Source organism: Engystomops pustulosus, chromosome 7 (assembly GCF_040894005.1).
Source record: "Engystomops pustulosus chromosome 7, aEngPut4.maternal, whole genome shotgun sequence".
NCBI lineage: Eukaryota > Metazoa > Chordata > Amphibia > Anura > Leptodactylidae > Engystomops > Engystomops pustulosus.
Window position 1 is genome coordinate 75,290,521 of NC_092417.1, and position 20,014 is coordinate 75,310,534.

At 41.9% G+C, this 20,014-nt stretch overlaps 1 protein-coding gene across 17 annotated transcripts in view; it reads right to left on the reverse strand.

The window, feature by feature from the left end:
* Positions 1-20,014, reverse strand: part of NRXN3 (neurexin 3) — a 311,716-nt gene that overhangs the window by 215,214 nt on the left and 76,488 nt on the right. For 13 of the 17 annotated variants that reach the window (XR_011848911.1, XR_011848910.1, XM_072116758.1 and 10 more), the window contains 3 exons: positions 5,921-6,222; positions 4,716-4,760; positions 1,461-1,622 (listed from right to left, as the gene is read on the reverse strand). Coding sequence is in view for 15 of the 17 variants with exons in the window: in XM_072116758.1 (XP_071972859.1) it covers positions 1,461-1,622; positions 4,716-4,760; positions 5,921-6,222 (509 nt within the window). In the remaining 2 variants the exon portion in view is untranslated. The remainder of the gene's footprint in view (positions 1-1,460; positions 1,623-4,715; positions 4,761-5,920; positions 6,223-20,014) is intronic. The other 4 variants (XM_072116760.1, XM_072116762.1, XM_072116759.1 and 1 more) reach the window with 2 other exon arrangements.

Below are 20,014 nucleotides of genomic sequence, written 5' to 3' on the forward strand. Positions count from 1 at the left end.
ACTGCTCGTTAACACTTTATTTCTAATCAGCCAATCACATGGCGGCAACTCAGTGCATTTAGGCATGTAGACATGGTCAAGACAATCTCCTGCAGTTCAAACCAAGCATCAGTATGGGAAGAAAGGTGATTTGAGTGCCTTTGAACGTGGCATGGTTGTTGCTGCCAGAAGGACTGGTCTGAGTATTTCAGAAACTGCTGATCTACTGGGATTTTCACACACAACCATCTCTAGGGTTTACAGAGAATGGTCCGAAAAAGAAAAAACATCCAGTGAGCGGCAGTTCTGTGGGCGGAAATGCCTTGTTGATGCCAGAGGTCAGAGGAGAATGGGCAAACTGGTTTGAGCTGATAGAAAGGCAATAGTGACTCAAATCGCCACCCGTTACAACCAAGGTAGGCAGAAGAGCATCTCTGAACGCACAGTACGTCAAACTTTGAGGCAGATGGGCTACAGCAGCAGAAGACCACACCGGGTGCCACTCCTTTCAGCTAAGAACAGGAAACTGAGGCTACAATTTGCACAAGCTCATCGAAATTGGACAGTAGAAGATTGGAAAACCGTTGCCTGGACTGATGAGTCTCAATTTCTGCTGCGACATTTGGATGGTAGGGTCAGAATTTGCCCTCAACAACATGAAAGCATGGATCCATCCTGCCTTGTATCAACGGTTCAGGCTGGTGGTGGTGGTGTCATGGTGTGGGGAATATTTTCTTGGCACTCTTTGGGCCCCTTGGTACCAATTGAGCATCGTTGCAACGCCACAGACTACCTGAGTATTGTTGCTGACCATGTCCATCCCTTTATGACCACAATGTACCCAACATCTGAAGGCTACTTTCAGCAGGATAATGCGCCATAAAGCTGGAATCATTTCAGACTGGTTTCTTGAACATGACAATGAGTTCACTGTACTCAAATGGCCTCCACAGTCACCAGATCTCAATCCAATAGAGCATCTTTGGGATGTGGTGGAACGGGAGATTCGCATCATGGATGTGCAGCCGACAAATCTGCGGCAACTGTGTGATGCCATCATGTCAATATGGACCAAAATCTCTGAGGAATGCTTCCAGCACCTTGTTGAATCTATGCCACAAAGAATTGAGGCAGTTCTGAAGGCAAAAGGGGGTCCAACCTGTTACTAGCATGGTGTACCTAATAAAGTGGCCGGTGAGTGTATATCCGACATACGTCCCCCATACAGCTGTGTGAATGCAGCCTAACATTGTCAACATAATGTATTGCATTTACAATGTGTTGAAAAATGCAACCAAATCTAGGGGTGATTAAACATACAGAACAGATTCAAGTCTTTCCATTATACCTACTTTTTATAGCTGCTATGTACCTGTTCTGTGTCTTCAACCACTCCTGGTTTTGGTCCACAATGACTGATGATTGAGATGTACTGGGCCTTAACATTGTCAGTTTTATTAGCTCACAATATGGTTACTCACCTCTTTTAAGCAACCCATAAAGTTGTTACTGACTGGGGAACCTGGTAAGTCAGCAGTACTGGGGCTTCCTCCAACATAGAAGAAGTCATCTGATCCTAACATTGTGTAGTCCTCTTGAGTGTAACCGGTTGTAGTTAGGATCCCATCCACTGATATTGTCACCTAATGGGGGAAGAAAAGCAACACACCTTGATTCGAGTGGTTCTACCAATGGAGCTGTAGTGAGATAAAACCCTGGGCTTGGTGAAAAAATAAATAAAAGGCTTTTCTTTCATTGTCCAATGGTCTGGTTCAGGATGACCATATACATCACCCATCCCAACAGCTGACACTGGACGTTAGACACTAGAACCCTATGTAAGACAAACCCTATTTTCCATCCATTAACTGAGCATTTAATGTTCAACTGGAGAACACTGCCCCCTAAAGAGGAACATGCTGCAAATGCAAATACTTACCACACCTCACAAGACTAGGAGAGAACAGTCCTACACTAATGAACCCACTCATGATGATTAATATAGTAATGTACTAATATACCCAAAAGGAAACAGTATGAGGTGACACCTCACTATATGTGTGTGTGTATATGTGATGTGTACATTCTCTATATTTGTGTATACATGTGTGTATGAATGAAGATTTGTATGTTTACGTATATAGGTATATATGTATGTTTATAGGAGTTTAATATGTTAATTGTTAAGGGGGCCCCATCAGAAGTCTGCATGTTCCATGCACATGGTTAGATGAAAACATGGCCCTTGTTGTAATAATGTTTTTAAAAAATAGGCAGGAAACAGTAAGAATGTTCCTTCACAAGTAACACAGTACCAAGTGGCCAAGAAATGTCCACAGTACTAAAAGCAATTGCTGTAGTTTTACAATGCAGTTTTAGGTTGTGCAACTTGTACAGATAAATCGCCATGAAGACTTCTTCCCTGCACAGGATGTCCCATACATAAATCTGCTCCTAGAAGACGATACCGATACATGTCTTTAGCTTGTCACATTGAGGCATCTGAGATTACAGGTTTATGTCCTGCACTAACTGATTGTGTAGACATTCACAGCAACCCTGTATAGCGTCTCAAACATATACAGCCACCAATCCAACAGGAACCCCCAAATATAAAAATGAAAACAAATCGACAGACACATAAAAGGGTTAACAGAAATATTAAAAAACAAGAAGGAGGTTCTCGGCATTCTTTTGCCCAGCATTATTTCTAGACCTCAATCCCATCAAGGCAAAAGGACTGCTCAACCACACATACCTAAATGTCCTCACCTCGATGTCTACATGTCCTCAACCAGCCACCCAGGTGATGACACATGAAGTTGAAAAGCTAACAAGTTAGTCTGTTAGGAAGGGCAGGAGTGAGATGGAGGTTGGAAGGCTGGAGTGCTGACTGGCTGTGGAGTCCAAAGCATCGAGGGAATGGATCCGATTGGTCAGGGTCCGACTGCTGGGACTTCCACGATCACAGGAATGGATCCCCATTGATCCCAAGAAGAGGGATCCCGTTCTCACTAACTGATGGAGCAGCAGGCCGAGCAAGCATCCTGCAGCTCCATTCAGTATTATGGGAATGTCCAAATTTGTCCAGCACAATGCCATCTCGAAAACCTGTTCATCGTCTATGTGAATGCCAGAGATTACCGAATGCTGCACATGGCATTTTCCAAAACTCACATAGCATTAATTGGAGTTGTAGGGTGCATGCTAGAGCTGCCACTTCATTAAATTATTGAGAATGGGACCCTGGATCTTGTGAAAGGCGGATCTGTTCTTCTGATGGGTGGGTGTTCCAGCAGTTGGATCCTCATCAATCAGATTGTTATCCCCTATCCTGTAGATGGGAGATAACGTGCAAACTTGGTGCTAAAGGACAGACAAGCAGGAAAAAATATATCTGAACGGGCCTTAGAATAGCTAATAAAAGTTTGCAATCTAACTATTGAACAGAATTAGTAAATCTGCTCCAGTATTTATATTGTAGTCTGTGGAAAACAGCAAAAAGGAACTGAGAATCAGGGATCTATAAGAGTAAAAAAGAGGCGTACCATGTATTTAAATGATGTATTCTGAAATTTTTATGGTTAATTGAAGGGACACTGAAAAAAGATTTTCTAGGCTAGCAAGCGTTTTTAATTCTGGACCCTGACACCACACTAATCAGCTGTTTAACACTGGAAGCTTTTTATGGGAAGAAGAGGGCCCTGCCCGCTGTATAAGAGCTGTACTGGGGCTCGGGACATGAACTGCAGTAACTCTCTCTGCCTTGGGCTACATAGAAAACTAAGCCTTCTCCTTTCAGTTCCATAGCCTTTACACTTCCTGCAATAAAAGCAGCATATGGCTGATAGGTGCAGAATCCATGCATCAAGACCCCCACAATCTGATGCAGACGACCTATCATCAAGGGTAATATGATCCATCTCAAAAAATAGAAAAAACAACACTCATCTAGTAAGATCATTATTTCATATACATTTTCATTGCTCTAGATGTGCTGTCAAAATATGCTGATAAAATGCAGATATATTTTTATTTGGCACCACTTAGGCCACACTACTTTCCTGATAAACGTTCCCTATTCGAAGCAGACATAAAAGCCACAAGAAACTGTCTAGAACGTTTAGAAAATGTGACAAAAGTTTTTTCTCTGCAAATTGTGCGAGAATTTGGGCCCGTTTTTCTTTGTTTATCTTCCCCAGTGATGTTACTGAACCCAGTGATGGGTCTTTTCATAACCAGGGCGATTAATAAGCAGTCAATGTATATGATTATGCAATATGTGGACAGAACAAGAATAGAACTAGAGTATGTGAGCCAGTACGCCAGCCTTCCTGACAACATAAAACACACAGCATGCATAGAGTGAGATAGAGCTCATCAGGTGGCATCACAAAGGGGCCCTCTGCCCATGAACCACCACCACTATGCCAGGAGACAGTATTCTCTCTTAAGCCACAAATAAATAAATAAACAGGGACCAGTCAAGTAAATGACATGAGGTACAAGGGGCCTAGGTGGATGATGGTACTTAATGAAAATGAAGAAGGGGCTCTAGATGATATCTGTCATGTATCTATAGTGAATTATAGCACAGACAGAATATTTATTTATTTATTCCATGGCGGACAAGGGGGTGAAATCAAAGGAGACATTGAAGATGTGAAGAAAAAGAGAAAGGAAAAACCACACCGCAAATCCAGAGAATTAATTAGACAAATAAGAATGATATCTACCATACAATGTAGTTTGTTTACCATAGCGTGTCCAATGCCTGAGTGCTTTGCGGAAAAGTGGGGGGAAAAAAAGCAAATTGAATAACTGTGAACAGAAGGGTCGTCAGATCCAACAACGGAAAATAAAGTCAAAATAAAAGAGAACAGATAAAACAAAGATGATCAGTTAGGGTGTTAGTACACTGTGGAGAGGAGCTGGTTAGTAGCAATGACACATTACATGAATGATTAGGGGTTAATTCTTATATAAAGACTCCATCCTCCTTGCCCACCCCTTATGCTATGTACAGCGCCCCCTCCACGCACACACTCATCCTCAGCACAGGTGACTCATCCGTCATGGCTTCCCCACACACATCATACTTACGTTCCCCGTCCTGCACATGGTTTTCCAGAATGAGTCACCACTACGTAGAAATTCTCATCATCAACACAGAACATCTTTAGTCATCATCTCTGCATCATCCCTAATGTTCCCTAGGCAGTATGACCATTTTTGAGTTTTGTAGTAGAACCAATGGTCTTTTTTTTTTTTTTAAATAAAAGGCAAATGGCCCCTATATAGCATATAATGTGGTAATCACTGACTAAATGCACTCCCCCACAACAAACCCATTTAATACTGTTCATGACATGGTGGCTGTTGGGGCCCAAGGGACTGGGCACTCAGAATCGCCTTTATCTTAGCAGCCTGCAGCAGATATTCTCTTATCAGGATTGTCCAGGCATCAATGATTGAATGAGGCTTTTATATTAGCCTCTGTCATTTCATATTAAATCTTTGGAGCTCCATATAGATCTCTACTCCCAACAATGACATGATCTCTGCAGACAATCTGGATACGACTCCTAATTTACTTGGTCTGCCATTTCTCTATAGGAGCATGTTCCTATTCAGACTAACCCTTATACAAAATAAACTGAATATCACATAATACAAAATCTAGGATATAGAATTCTAGTTGAGAAACAGAAATGCTAGAACGTGCAGATACAAAATATGTATAAAACACAATGGATCCTACATAAAAAGGTATACTAATGTATTGTAATTGTTTATAATTGTTCACGAATTCCAGGATTCAGATTCCCATAGAGCCCAGAAAAGAATACCGTACTCTTACCTTAATCACTGTACCTGTACTCAATCTAACCTAGTGTCCGTTACCCACTTTATTGAGTCCCTGTTACCACAACCTTCTTACCTGGCGCAGGTTCCGAGTCACCTTGACGTCGTGCCATTCGTTATCGTTGAACTTATCATTGGCGGGCTCCACAATAGCCTCAAAGGCACCTGAGCCAAGATTGATGACCAGCGAGACAGCCCCACCCTTCAGAGCCAGGTTGACGTAGTCTGCAGACTTGCCGGTGTGTAGGATGAGCCCATTTCTTTGGCGAGTTTTGAAGGACAAGGTAATTTCATCACTGCTGCTCTGGATTGGATTCTGAGACAAGTCGTAACATAAATACTCAGAGCCGCGGAAAGTGGCCACATTCTCCTCTCTTGCTGTAGGGTAAGTAGAAAAGAGGTTTTAGCACAAAACAAATCATGGTTTATTTTATCTGTTGGCAGAAAGTATCAGAAAGTACAGCACATCACTGCAATAATGAGTCTGTTATAGTCTCCATTCCATGATAAAGGAGACATCCATAGAAAAGAATGACCCGAGTCTGTACTGGAGGGTCAGAAGTGTTCAGTCATGGGGCCACTGCATGCAGCTGTCGGTCCAGGACATAAATAGCCCTCAAGTGCAGAATCCCCAGAAAGAACAGTGAAGAAATAACACAATCACAATTACCACTTCAAGCAAACAGCAGCATATGGCTGCCATCCATTACTTGTATAGAAAACCGTTATCGAATGGCTCCATCCTGGAAATCAGCAGCAGAGTGATACACATAACAATGCTATTTGGAATGGAAATGATGGACATAAGATTGAAATGACAAAATCTACCAAGGTTATACATTACAATCACAGACACTAATATATTTCTATAAAAAAAGAAGAAATCAAAGCAAAAAGATAATTACAGCCTTTGAAGACACGTCTTCTATAACTGTACGCGCTCTACTGCCTAATACAGCCAATGCTCCAATAACTTTAAGTGTCCTGTTTTTGGTCTTAAGAAAGTGGTTCCATAAATAAAATTTTCTTTATTGTCTGAAAAGAGATGGGTCCTCCTTAACCATCCAAGCCAGAATACACTGCAAACATCTACAGCTTCTGCCGCTGAAGTGTGCTCCAGGCTTCCACTTGGACATTAGCCCTGGTGTCCACCATGCAACTATCAAGGTTCACCCTCCTCCAAAGAAAAGGAACAAGGTTGTAGAGGGGATGTTGAACTTGATGACCTGAACAACCAGATGCATTTCTGAAATGTGAATAAAATAATAAATAATGATATGTGAGCTTACGTGTGAAAGTAAAATGCATTGGGGGTGGGGGTGGAGGAAGCAAGACACTTCTAATTTCGGCTTAGTGGTTTCTGGTTTCCTACAAGCGCCATCTTTCAGCCCATGGTGTAAACCACTATGTGTTTGCCCATTTGCACAATGGCCCCACAGTAGCCTCTAATAAGAATGGGCACTACGAGTGATCTTAGCCAGAAGTCAAAATAAGCACCTTCGTGATTCCAGGAATAGTACTCATACCACAATGGATGCAGCCGCCTCTGGGTGAACCACCTTAGTAATGATGGTATCTGGTATAATTTACTGAAGTAAACAGTAGCTGCAGCATTCATAGCAGGCTGCATTGTGCTGAGGAGACATGCACACCTCTGCCCTAACACTATATCAAGGTCACGGTAAAGAAGTGCCATACATTATTCTGTAACCTTGTGTAAGCTCTTGGCTTCTTCGCAGCGGGCTCCTGTGTATTGTTTTACATCTCCCTCTCGAAGGCACAGTCTGGTGCATGCTTATTCTGTTGAAATGCTTTTCTTTCGCTGGTGGACATTTTACGTCCATGTAACTTGCATGTACACCATGTATCTCTGCTCCTGGTAAAGTGTGTGATTACTCTGAGCGTCCCATGGGAGAACTCAAGGGAAATGGAACACTTTAGTCTATTGGCCTTGGCGCATATAAACATGCAGTCAACTGGCCTGCAGGGAGCAAGGGGAGGGAGAGGAGTGGGCCAAAAAACACTCATGAAAAATCCCCTCCGGCACTGAAAACATAGCAACAGAGGGAAAACAGAAAGGAGACCCAGGACTAATAGAAATGATTTCACCTTCTCGTGGATAGTGCAGGGCTGGAAGTCAGGAGCGACAGCCACTCAATTAATGGTCTATGAATTACAGTCTCCTGGGAATCTGCAGCCGAATCAGAATTTAATGTAGTATAACACAAATAAGCAGAACACAACTATCATAGTTCACTGTTGTTACAGCTCAGGTATGATCAGTCACCAGAATTCTGCCCCAAACTCTAACTACCCACCATGCTAAGGATATAACCAGGAAATGATCCACTGCTGCTAGTAAGTAATCTAGTTTATCAAAACTATTGCAAACTGCACTGTGGATTGTGCAGAGTGCGTCAGATTCATCAAGACTGGCGCATGGTATTCATGAATCTGGTGCCCCCTGCACTGCTCGGGGATTGTGCACCATTTGTTTTTTTTGGTGCACTTTGTTAATGCTGCAGAACTGTGGTGCACGTCAGTAATAAAATAAAAGTGTTGCAAACTCTGACTAAGCACTAGCAAGCCCCTTTAGGTGCACATTTTTCTGTCTTGTCGGACACAGTGCAGCCATGACACTATATAAATACATGTGCAAGCAGTCTACATGTTCTTTTCAGTACAAAGTCAGACAGAAAACTGTCCCAAACACTTTAATAAATGTGGGCCATATTAATACACACATAGCTAGACATAACTATTGTCAAGGATAAACTATTGTTTGAGTCTCTAAAACAAGATGAAGATGGAATGCCCTGGACTCCCCAGGTGCTATCCAAATCCCCTCTCACCTTTTCAATAGTCTGTCCTACCTCCTATTCCATTACTAGAGACCAAATCACAGCCATGATTGTGGAGGTCTAGTGAAGCATTGTAATAGAACAGTAGAGATCGACAGTTAAATATATCTATATAACATATATTATGATCTGACCAAGACACCAAAATCCCTTTTGTGACTGCAGGAGCGCCTCCATTCTGTGAAAGCTATGTAAGGCCCCATGACCTGATCACTTCCACTTCACCAATGACAACACAAGAAACACTTTGCTTGCCAGCTGTGACCGTGCTAACAACAAACATTACAAAACAAAGCATGCGGTACAACAAACATTCCCGCAGGCATGTCTCTGGGGATAGAGCGAGCTGCTGGTCCAGGTGGAAAGAAGTTTGTATCAGGTGACTAATGTTTTTTTTTTAAATCTTTCTTCACTATTCTCATCCCAGGGAGAGGTCGCCCTTACATTTTTCCTGTCATTACACTGAACCCTTCCTAATGCAGTGTGGTGCCTGCCTACTAGAGGTCTGATTAGAGTCACTACAAAGGGTCCGTAAATGCAGATTTTCCTTGTGAGATATCTACTGCAAATAACACTTCCCTTAATTAGTGATGGGTCATTCATGAACGAACCGGCTCTAAGAGCCATCTCTTTTACGTGAACAACGGGAGTCTACTCCCCTTTGGTGAGCGGATGGGTCACTTAACCCCGCCCCTAACCGGCTTACCACACCCCCTTTAACACGATAAAATTGTGTTAAAAGGGGTGTGGGATGAGGGGATTGGCTGGACTGTGGGTCCCTATTATACACTTAATAGGGAGCTGTTCAGGAGGCAGAAGACCCGGCTCTTGTTAGTGAGTGAAGCCTAACGATCCAGCTCAATAAAAAGAGCCGGATTTCCCATCACTACCGTTAATATACTTTGTACCACCTTGATAATTCTGGTGCAGTATAGGACTGTCTAGTCTAGCATGAACACACTTTTGCCCTTATGTCTCATACACACCTTTTTAGGCATAGTTAAAAAATACTGTACTGATACTGTACTAATGGTACCATGAAGTTATACAGGTCAACAAGGAAAACATTCTCCTTATGGAGCTTGCCTTTGAATGTGCATCTAATCTTAAGGGAACCTACCACCACGATTCTACCTATAAAGGTAGATCGCGTGGTCGGTGGATGAATGGGACGGGAGGATAGCCCCTTTTTGCACTAATCCACACGTTTCGGCTATCTTAAAAAAATTTACATATCCCCTGATTAAAGTTTTTTTAAAGCGCCCCAGTAGCCACGAAGATGCAATGGTAGGAGGAGAAAAGAGGGTACTGGGGCGTGGAGTAGCCGCGACGTGTAGCCTAATGTCCAGCTACTCCACGCCCTAGTAGCCGCTTAAATAAAATTTACATATCCGCCGATTAAAGTTTTCTTAAAGATAGCCGGGACGTGAGGATTAGCCCAAAAAGGGCTATCCTCACATCCCATTCATCCACCTACCACCCGATCTACCTTTATAGGTAGAATCATGGTGGTAAATTCCCTTAAAAGGATTTTGGGTAAGGAATATGCAAATAAGGGTCAAGGGTGAGAAAACTATGACTCCAATGCTACCCTAAATAAGGTTGCTCAACGCTTGACTTTCCGGGAGTCTTTTGATAGGATATGGGATAATAGCCAAAAAAAAAAAAGCAAGTCTCTTCCAAAAAACGAACACTTCCAATTGTAGATGGCATTACAGATAGTTCCCGACTTAAGGACACTGACTCAACTTTCAGACGACCCCTAGTTACAGACGGACCTCTCTTCCCACTGTGACCTCTGATGAAGCTCTCAGCTTTTGTAACTCGGACAAAAAAGCTATTTTGTCTGGAGCTACAATTATAAAAATATACCAGTTCCGACCTACATACAAATTCAACTTAAGTACAAACGTACGGATCTTTTACGTAACTGCCTGTATATTGAAATCATTGTTCCAAGTACAGTGTAGGGAACTAGTATGGCTAAGTGAGAGGCCATAGATATGGGTCAGGAATGAATTATCTCTCCTATGCAGGCCAAATTTCCAGTATTTCAAGTACAATTATGCTGCTGTGACCCTCAGTGTAATTGAGTTTGAGATCGCTGCAGTACAGTTTACGGTAAGCTGTCAGAGATAAAAATCAAGAAGATACATCAACACGTAACATTGAAAAATTTGATAGTGTATAAATCTATCAGGATATTCTTTTGGCCTATGTTACATGCATAAGAGCAGTGAAATTTTGTATTTCAAGTTCCCTTTCCCTTCCCTATTTGTAAATGCTGCATTTTGTGTATTAAATGATTCATATTGATGCTTTTACCTGGTTAAAAACAGTTAGCTGATACTGATACACATCCTTGAAGTACCACACACACTGATACACTGCACACATACACCAGCTTATGAGCTACTTGGGCCTTTGAGTTACAACAATCATTCTTTGGCGCTAGAGTGCGATTTATGAGCGTCACAAGAACTGATCCATAACCTAAAGGACATCTAGTATGATAAACCGGGGACACTTACTCATAGATCCAGGAACTGTGACTGTGGTAATCTTCTTATAGTTCTTATACATGACCTCCTTGCTTTTAAAATCAACTTTTAAAATTATGCTAATGCATCAGAAGTGCAATGAGGGGCCCCTCCGTGCTGCAGCTTCACAGGTCATTACACTGTGCAGCACACTTTACTCTCCCTCTGCACTCAGGGGGAGGGGCTGTGCTGTGTTCAGTGAAGAGATCTAACATAGTGCACCAGCTACAAATCCAGATATATCACAATATAAAAATGCATAATTCATTATTATTGTGGAGTCCCTCACAGGGTTTTGTCTCTGTATATTCTGTTTTAGGTGTGTCTGTTACTATTTGATAATCACAAAAATGTCTAATAAAAATGTATAAGGGGGAAAAATGTATATTTCATAGCCCCAATGTTACTAACAACAAACACAAATGGTTATACAGCTCTCTAAGGCTACATTCACACGGACGTATGAAAACATCCGTATCCGTACCGTTTTTTTACGGATTACATACGGCCACATTCATTTCAATGGACAATACGTCTGACCATTTATATTGCCGTTGTTAACTCCGTTCCGTACCGTACCGTATACTGGCCGTATAAAAATATAGAGCATGTCCTATTTTCTCCCTTATTTCAGTTCCGTATGCCCTAGAAGTCTATGGGGACGTATAAAATACGGGTTACATACGTGCTGCATACGGATGAAAAACGTCACGTATATACGGCCCGTAAATACGGGACTGGAAAAATCATACGGTCGTGTGAATGTAGCCTGAGGCTGCTATCTAGCCCTGTTTCTAACCTTGTATGCCGACAGATTCCCTTTAAGGAGACATTTTCTCACATCAGCCATTAAATAAGGTTCTGCATGGAGATGTTTTCTGCAGAGGCCTCTTCAGCTGAATGAGACATTTTCTCAGATAATGCTTAGAGAAGAAGCCGATCTGTAAGATGCTTTACTATACAATAAAGACTTGTTGCTGTGTTAAATGTGGCTTACTGAACATGGTTGTGCTTAGGTTGAGCTCTACAGCAAATGCACTTAAGAAAAACATTTCGAGGCAGTGACACAGATGCTTGACAACATACTGTGATAACACATGCTTATTTATTGGTTGTTCTGGTTCCAAAATAAATTTTAAAAATAACTACTTTCTGATTCTCTTGGGTATCCAACATTGCCTTCCACTGACCTTCCTGGACTCGGGTCAAATGTCTGCTGTGCTTCATGGACTTTAGCAGGACCCCCTGTGATCAGAGTTGTATACCATATCCTGTGGACAGAGGATAAATGTTGTATAATAAAACCCCTATGAGGACCTGTGAAGACAAGGCCCAGGATGTAGTGGGGTCACCTTTGTCTATAAAAAAAGACTGATGATATGAAATGACCATCAACCCGTTAGATCATGGAGCACAGAGCGTGACTTCATGTTGGTTACACATGCCACAGTTTTACAATATTATGTCCTTTTTGCCAGAATATGACTACTGCTCCTTCTATAACATATATGGGCTGGAGTGCTAGGACTTGAAGTTGGACAAAGTAGAAGTTATTTGACTGTAAAATTTTGGCTGTTATTTGGCTGTAGAAAACAGTCCCCATTACAAATGGCCATGCAGTGTTAGAAAGTCAATCTGCATTTGTAGTGTAAAGTATACAAGCGAGAGAGAAATTGGCAACCTGTGTTCCAGTGGAACATTAGCTGACAGATTCCTAGATTCAGGGGAACAACATGGGAAAACCGTGGAAAACTGGCACTCACCATCCCCCCTAATGGGTTGAGGGAGCTGGTCAATACATGAATGGTCTCATTGAAGACAAAATGTAGATGTTATCTTGTAGCATGAGAAGCTGTTGAAGTGCTAGCAGGGGAAAGAGAGGGTTACAGAAGTGCCAGAAGAACCACACAGCATCTCAGGGAATGCCTTCAGTGCCCAGAGGTTCTGGAGTATTGGGAGGATCCCCAGTAGGACTGAAACACAAAATGACTTGGGACTTTTTATTGTAACATCTTGGGCACCAAAGCAGGTGGTGCCTCATGGGTTCACCACCTACACCCCCTGATTGTACACCAGCCACATCCTATGAACAGCCATTTCCCTGCTAGTCATTGTTGCAAGTGACCAACCAAAGCTTAACACCCCCATTAGGGGCCATGCCACCTTATCCCTTTTTCCCAGACCAACATTCATCAGGGGCTGTAACCCTGTTGCTACATTGAGAGGGTGTCTAGGAAATGCCATCTGCCTCATAAAGAGCGAGATTAAGCATCTCTTAGTATCATGCTTTGTGCAGCGCTGCGTAATCTGTGTGCGCTATATAAATAAAAGAATTATTATCCAGGTAACTTCAATTGAAATAAAATATAGGTGTAAGGATAAACTTATAAGGCTGGTGAGGCACAACACTGAATCTTTTGCTGACATAGCAGAAGAATATTGAAATGTGAACAGAGTCTGAAGACCTAATCACTCACTGTCTACTAAGTATTCCATACAGAAGCCAGTTCCCATTTCAACAGCTAAAAACTAATCTGATGCCGGAATTATCAGCTAAGGGGATCAGATTGGAAGAGTGCCTACTTCAGGGAGGAAAGACATCCTGAACATTTCTAACCCAGTCATTGTCGCACAGCCCATATCATCTGTGTCCTTGACAGCTGGAAGGGGACACATGCAATACAAGCAGTTCACCAGCAGAGGGACCCCACGGCAAGATTTACCGAGAGCCGGCTGATAAATAACACAATAACATATTCCAAAATAATTCTAAAAATAAATGAAGCGTCGTACTACAAACAGCAGCGCTTCATCAGGGCAAGGCTTGGGGTTCTACTTAAAGGGCCACTACAAGTTTTCAGATCTAACTGCAATTTGTGTAATGTTTCTGCATTAGTGAAGAGGGTCTTCTCTTCTTTCTCTGATGTAGAAGGCCTACAGTACCTGCAGGGACTACAGCTTTAAGGACCAGTTATAATGTTCCAGCTGACTGCAAACTAATCTTTAGGCAGGAATAATGCTGAAAGATTAAGTAATGAGTAAAACATAAAGGTTATGGTTGTACAGTAAGGTGCGGAGAGGAAAGAAGGGGTACAGGACAGACAAAAGTGATGTACAAGATGTTGTCATCGGAATTTGTAAATATGTTACTTTACTATTAGTGTCCTCCAAGTGGAGCCCTAAAATATGAAGGCACAAAACTTAATTTAGTAGGCATTATAGTTGGTTCCTATTCAAGCCTAGCAAGAGAATACAGATATTAGTATGTTGGGAAACATGACATCTGGAGAGATGGGGCCTTTTTTTCAACAGGACCATAGTTGTGGGGCATGAAATAATTGAAACTTATACATGACAAAACAGGACATGTAGTAATGGTTTGAGTGTCTCTTAGGGATCAATGGATATGTCTAATAAATGACTATTTTACATTACTGACCACAATCTCTCTAGCTAGATTGCTTTGTGCAACCATAGTTGGTGCCTTGAACTGAAAAGATAACAGACACTATAGGAGGAGACCATAGATAAATAATGTAATTTATAAGAAATGCCCATTTTTGCTAAGATCTTATTACTAGCTAAGCTTTCAGTGGATAGTCTGTTTGATAACTGGGGTACACACAGTCATAATAAGAGAATATAAAACAGTGCTCTACCCCTAGAATATAAATCAAAGTCTCAGTCCGCCCTGTATCCACCCCAGTGTGCTGCAGCTCAGCAGATAAGAGCAGCCCTCCCATACTTGTGGAAGACATAATAACCACAATAATGATCTTTTAGAATGTCTAATAATAGATCTTCCCTGCACCAGTAATTAAACAAAGAGCGGACTGAACAGGAGCGTGTTTATGGATTTTCTGTGATGATCTGACAGTCTCGGGTGTATTTCATGGGTCATCGGTTGCCCTGTTTGAAAATGGAAATCTATACTCTATTCTACAACCCAGTGCTATCTTACCCTGCCGCACCCAGCATCACCTGCCATACACCCAGACTGGACTGATGCCATGGGCACACCACCAATAGGTGGACCCATAATGCCAATAGGATGCAGAAATTAATTATGTAAAATGCCCTGAACTGTGGAGGAAGGGAATGAGATGTGTAATTTACTGGAATAAATTTACATTGTGGACACAAAGTCAGCTAAATCTCACTGCACAGGGGTCAAGGTGTAAGAGTGTCTGCAATGCAGCCCATATACAGCACTTCATAAAGTGACTACTGAATATGAGCTGCAGCTGCGTGACAACATGTTTCACTTACCGAGTGTAGGGATAACTATGCTGAAGCCACAATACAGATATTGGAGTATGTGGGCCCATTGTTCCATGTATTCACATGTAAATGGATCCAGTGCTGTAGATTATGTATTCAATAAAGAAAGTGCCGGTTCACTAGCTTTTTTTTTCTCCTCCTAGCATGTCTGGATTTAAAGGGATCTACTGTACAAGCACAACACATGTACTAGATAATCCCACAGTGATGTCAATAATAGTATGCACAATGCACTGTTATCCGGGTAGGGGGGGTCTGATACGGCTCAGGATCCTGCAGATTCAAGGATGTGGTCAGAAGCAAATAACCCTTACTACAGAACAGCTTCTGCCTTACTATTCAGATCTTGTATACCAATAAGAGTTAGAGCTTTAAACTCCTTTGACAAATGCAATGCATAATCCAGTTTGCACATTGCTGTCCTTCAACAGAGTAAAGGCATATTTTTCCCCTTTACACAGAAAAGATAGGATTAAACAGTACTTCTACACCCTGAATAGTTATTTCATCTATACTAAGGGCCAGATCAGTCTAGTGTAATTGTAAGACCGTATAAATGTATCTGCAATATTATAATTAAATGAGCAGCTAGGAAGAAATCAAATGCATTATACATTGTGCATTAATTTCACCCCTTCCACTCATTAGTACCTCCTTCAACAGCACCCCCCGCCCCCCCAAATATAATATCTATTCCCCCATTCTCCACACCTCTCCTCCTTTTCCTTTTGGGCCACACCTTTATCCACTTGTTTTACCACTCATTTCTCTTCATATGCTGCCCCTGTTCTTCTGTCACTTGTCCTTTCCACTGTCCTCCAGCCATGTGCTTTATGTGTAAAGAGTGGCACTCATGCTACAACTGCGATTGTAGTAGTTTGTTGGTAGCTTCAGGGCACACTGCTCCAAGGTCAGCTGCCAGGCTTGATTAAACAAGTTGGTGGGCTGCATTTGGCCCATTGGCAGTGGCATAACTTGAAGCTGAGTGCAAAGTCTGTGCCAGTCCCCTAACTATAATGTATGGTTTATAGTACTAATCTTCTTATATGGGAAAGTGACAGCTATGTGCCCCCTAAGCTCCATCGGTCCGCCCCCGATTTCTGTCGCATGACAATTGGCGCATTCCCCAACAGTCTGCTTTTAAATGCGGCGCAAAACAGTAATCATTGGAATATCCAGCGTTTGTGTGGTCCATGGACCCTTAGTAAATGAGCCCCACTGTTTTACGCTGCATCGAAAACTTGTATGTTACAGGTACTCTAAGCAGCTGGCTTTCATGTGCAAAAGATCACTCGAAAAATAAGCAACTGCTATTTTGTGGGTTTTGTGGACACATATAAGCATGGCGATGTGCTGCCCACGTATGTTAACCTTATGCGTTCATGATAATACAACAGCATTGATTCAAATAATTCAAATAAAACAAGTGTGACGGGCAATAATTATTTTATGCAGCATGGGGCTAATAAATAAAGTGACCTGACCCCTACGTTTGGCTGCTGGCCTCAGCAGTAATTGTCATTAGATATGATAACCTTATATGTAAAGTAAGCTATTCCATCCATTATTGATGACAACCTGCCTCTGTAACACACCTGTGAGAGGTTGTCACAGCCCCATCCCATATTTGACATCATTGTGACTAAATATCTGAATGCTATTTGGTTATATTCACACATATTTATGACATTTCTTTAGTACTAATATGTGCTTGTATAATATAACAGGGCAGTATTTGCAGTGCTGATGCTGCACTGGTTGTGGGGTCTGAGGTTATTTGTCGGGAGGCCGGGGTCCAGTCACCTGTGTGTATGCAGAGTGGAGCTCATTGGATTGCTTCCCTTACAGAACAATATTTAAAAATGAGAGACACCTCCACAACCGTAGAGGGTTAACATTGATGGGAGCGCAGTGTCATCATAATGACAGAGGATCAATCTGCATTTAAACATTTCCTTTCAGATTCCCAGCTGCAGCATGAAAGGTGCAGCCTGGGTGGGGGCCGCCACACTCAGTCCTCCGCTTCCTGCTGCGACCAGACTCTTTATTCTGCTTTGTATAGTGGGAAGCGTCAGCACTTCTGGCAGCTGGGAGAGCGATTTGGTGCAGTTAGCGACAATTTGTTACAATTATGTATATTAATCATAGCTGCTCCTGAAGAAAAGGGGCGAGGGAGAGAAGAGCGGGCGAGGGAGGGCAGCCAGGGAGAGGGAGGAGACAGTCATTGGAGAATCAGCTCGGCAGAAACACACACATCTGTAGGAACCATAAATGCTGCAATAATCACAAGCAAACAGTAATACAAGCTGTGCAGAGTATTACTGCCGGGACACAATATAACAGGCTGTGCAGAGTATTACTGCCGGGACACAATATAACAGGCTGTGCAGAGTATTACTGCCGGGACACAATATAACAAGCTGTGCAGAGCATTACTGCCGGGACACAATATAACAAGCTTTGCAGAGTATTACTGCCGGGACACAATATAACAAGCTGTGCAGAGTATTACTGCCGGGACACAATATAACAAGCTGTGCAGAGCATTACTGGCGGGACACAATATAACAGGCTGTGCAGAGCATTACTGCCGGGACACAATATAACAGGCTGTGCAGAGCATTACTGCCGGGACACAATATAACAGGCTGTGCAGAGCATTACTGCCGGGACACAATATAACAGGCTGTGCAGAGCATTACTGCCGGGACACAATATAACAAGCTGTGCAGAGCATTACTGCCGGGACACAATATAACAGGCTGTGCAGAGCATTTCTGCCGGGACACAATATAACAAGCTGTGCAGAGTATTACTGCCGGGACACAATATTTCAAGCTTTGCAGAGTATTACTGCCGGGACACAATATAACAGGCTGTGCAGAGTATTACTGCCGGGACACAATATAACAAGCTGTGCAGAGCATTACTGGCGGGACACAATATAACAAGCTGTGCAGAGCATTACTGGCGGGACACAATATAACAGGCTGTGCAGAGCATTACTGCCGGGACACAATATAACAGGCTGTGCAGAGCATTTTGGCAATTTGACAATTGCTCTTCCACTGTCCTTTGAGGGCAAACTAATATATCAAAATGGGTATCATTTCTTTTGATCACCCTCAATTTCCTTCAGAGATAAAAATGCGTCCAACAATGAATTAATAAGACATTAATAATGATAATTATTTATATAGCGCTATCATATTCCTCAGCGCTTCACAAATCATCGGGGATATATACAAATAAAATAATACTAAACGGATGAGGATTTATTTGGTTGGTCAGCATGCAACAAGGCAAATACCCGGTTTGGCCAGTTACTTATAACAGAATCTACTGTATTGGCTACTTTGTATAAGTCTCTACAGTTCAATAGGAAACTTATACAGTTGCATGATATATAATAGAAAAGTAAGTGCAAAAAACACAGGTATATAGGTGCGCGCTGCCCCTAGAGCTAAAATGTAACAGTAAAGTCCAAGATGTGTGTTAAAGGCTTTATTTTTATGGACGACACGTTTCGAGGACGAATTGTCCCCTTCCTCAGGGCCAAAAGGGAACATACACTAAAAAACATCAGACAAAATAAAAAGGTATCATAAATAAATGGGTACAAAGAAAGGCGTAAAATTGTGGTGGCTAATAGAAAGGTGAAACCAAATCAGAAATACATACGGGATATATTTGACAATACATGAAATTAGAACAATACTGGATACAACAAGTATACAGTCAGATCGAATGCATAAATATTGCAACTGATAAATAAAAGGACTTGAGCATATGCAATATTAAATGATACATAAAATTATGATATAGACTGGATACAATGTAATGAATGTAATAGGCAGTAAAAAATACAAAAAAAAAAAAACATGCATACCCATAAAACATGCATAAAACATTCTGCTATGCACCTTTAACAACTAAACACCCACAATCAATAAACATTAGTGATCACATGGGTCCCACCCATTCTCATTCAATTATTTGTCTTTACTTGCCTACTGTTTGTCTGTCTTTAACATGGGATGACACAGGATGAGAAGCACAAGAAATCCTGATGATATGGAAGAAGTAATTTACTACTAATATGAAAAGTGAAACGTGTCCATGTAAGAAGCATTTACAGAGGGGAAAAGCCTTCTCTGCTAACCTTATTCTGAACAGATCTAATAAGCAGAGCCTAATATGAAGGGACAGCTCATCTTCAGTGTCAACATTGTGACAACTGAAAAAATCCTTTTGGAGAAGATAGGAATAAAGCAATTTTATGTGCAGAATAGAAGGAAGAGAACACGAAAATCGGGGAAGGATGGGGAGGATCGTTGCTGTGAGTGACAAAGTCACAAATGCAAGCTGCTGTGAGAGCACAGAGACATAATAGGGTGTTATTGGCCATTATCTCTGCTGTCACCGGCAGAGTCAATAAGAAATAAGGGGAGCGTTCAGCTGGCATTTTCCTGCCGTGTCCCTGTTGCC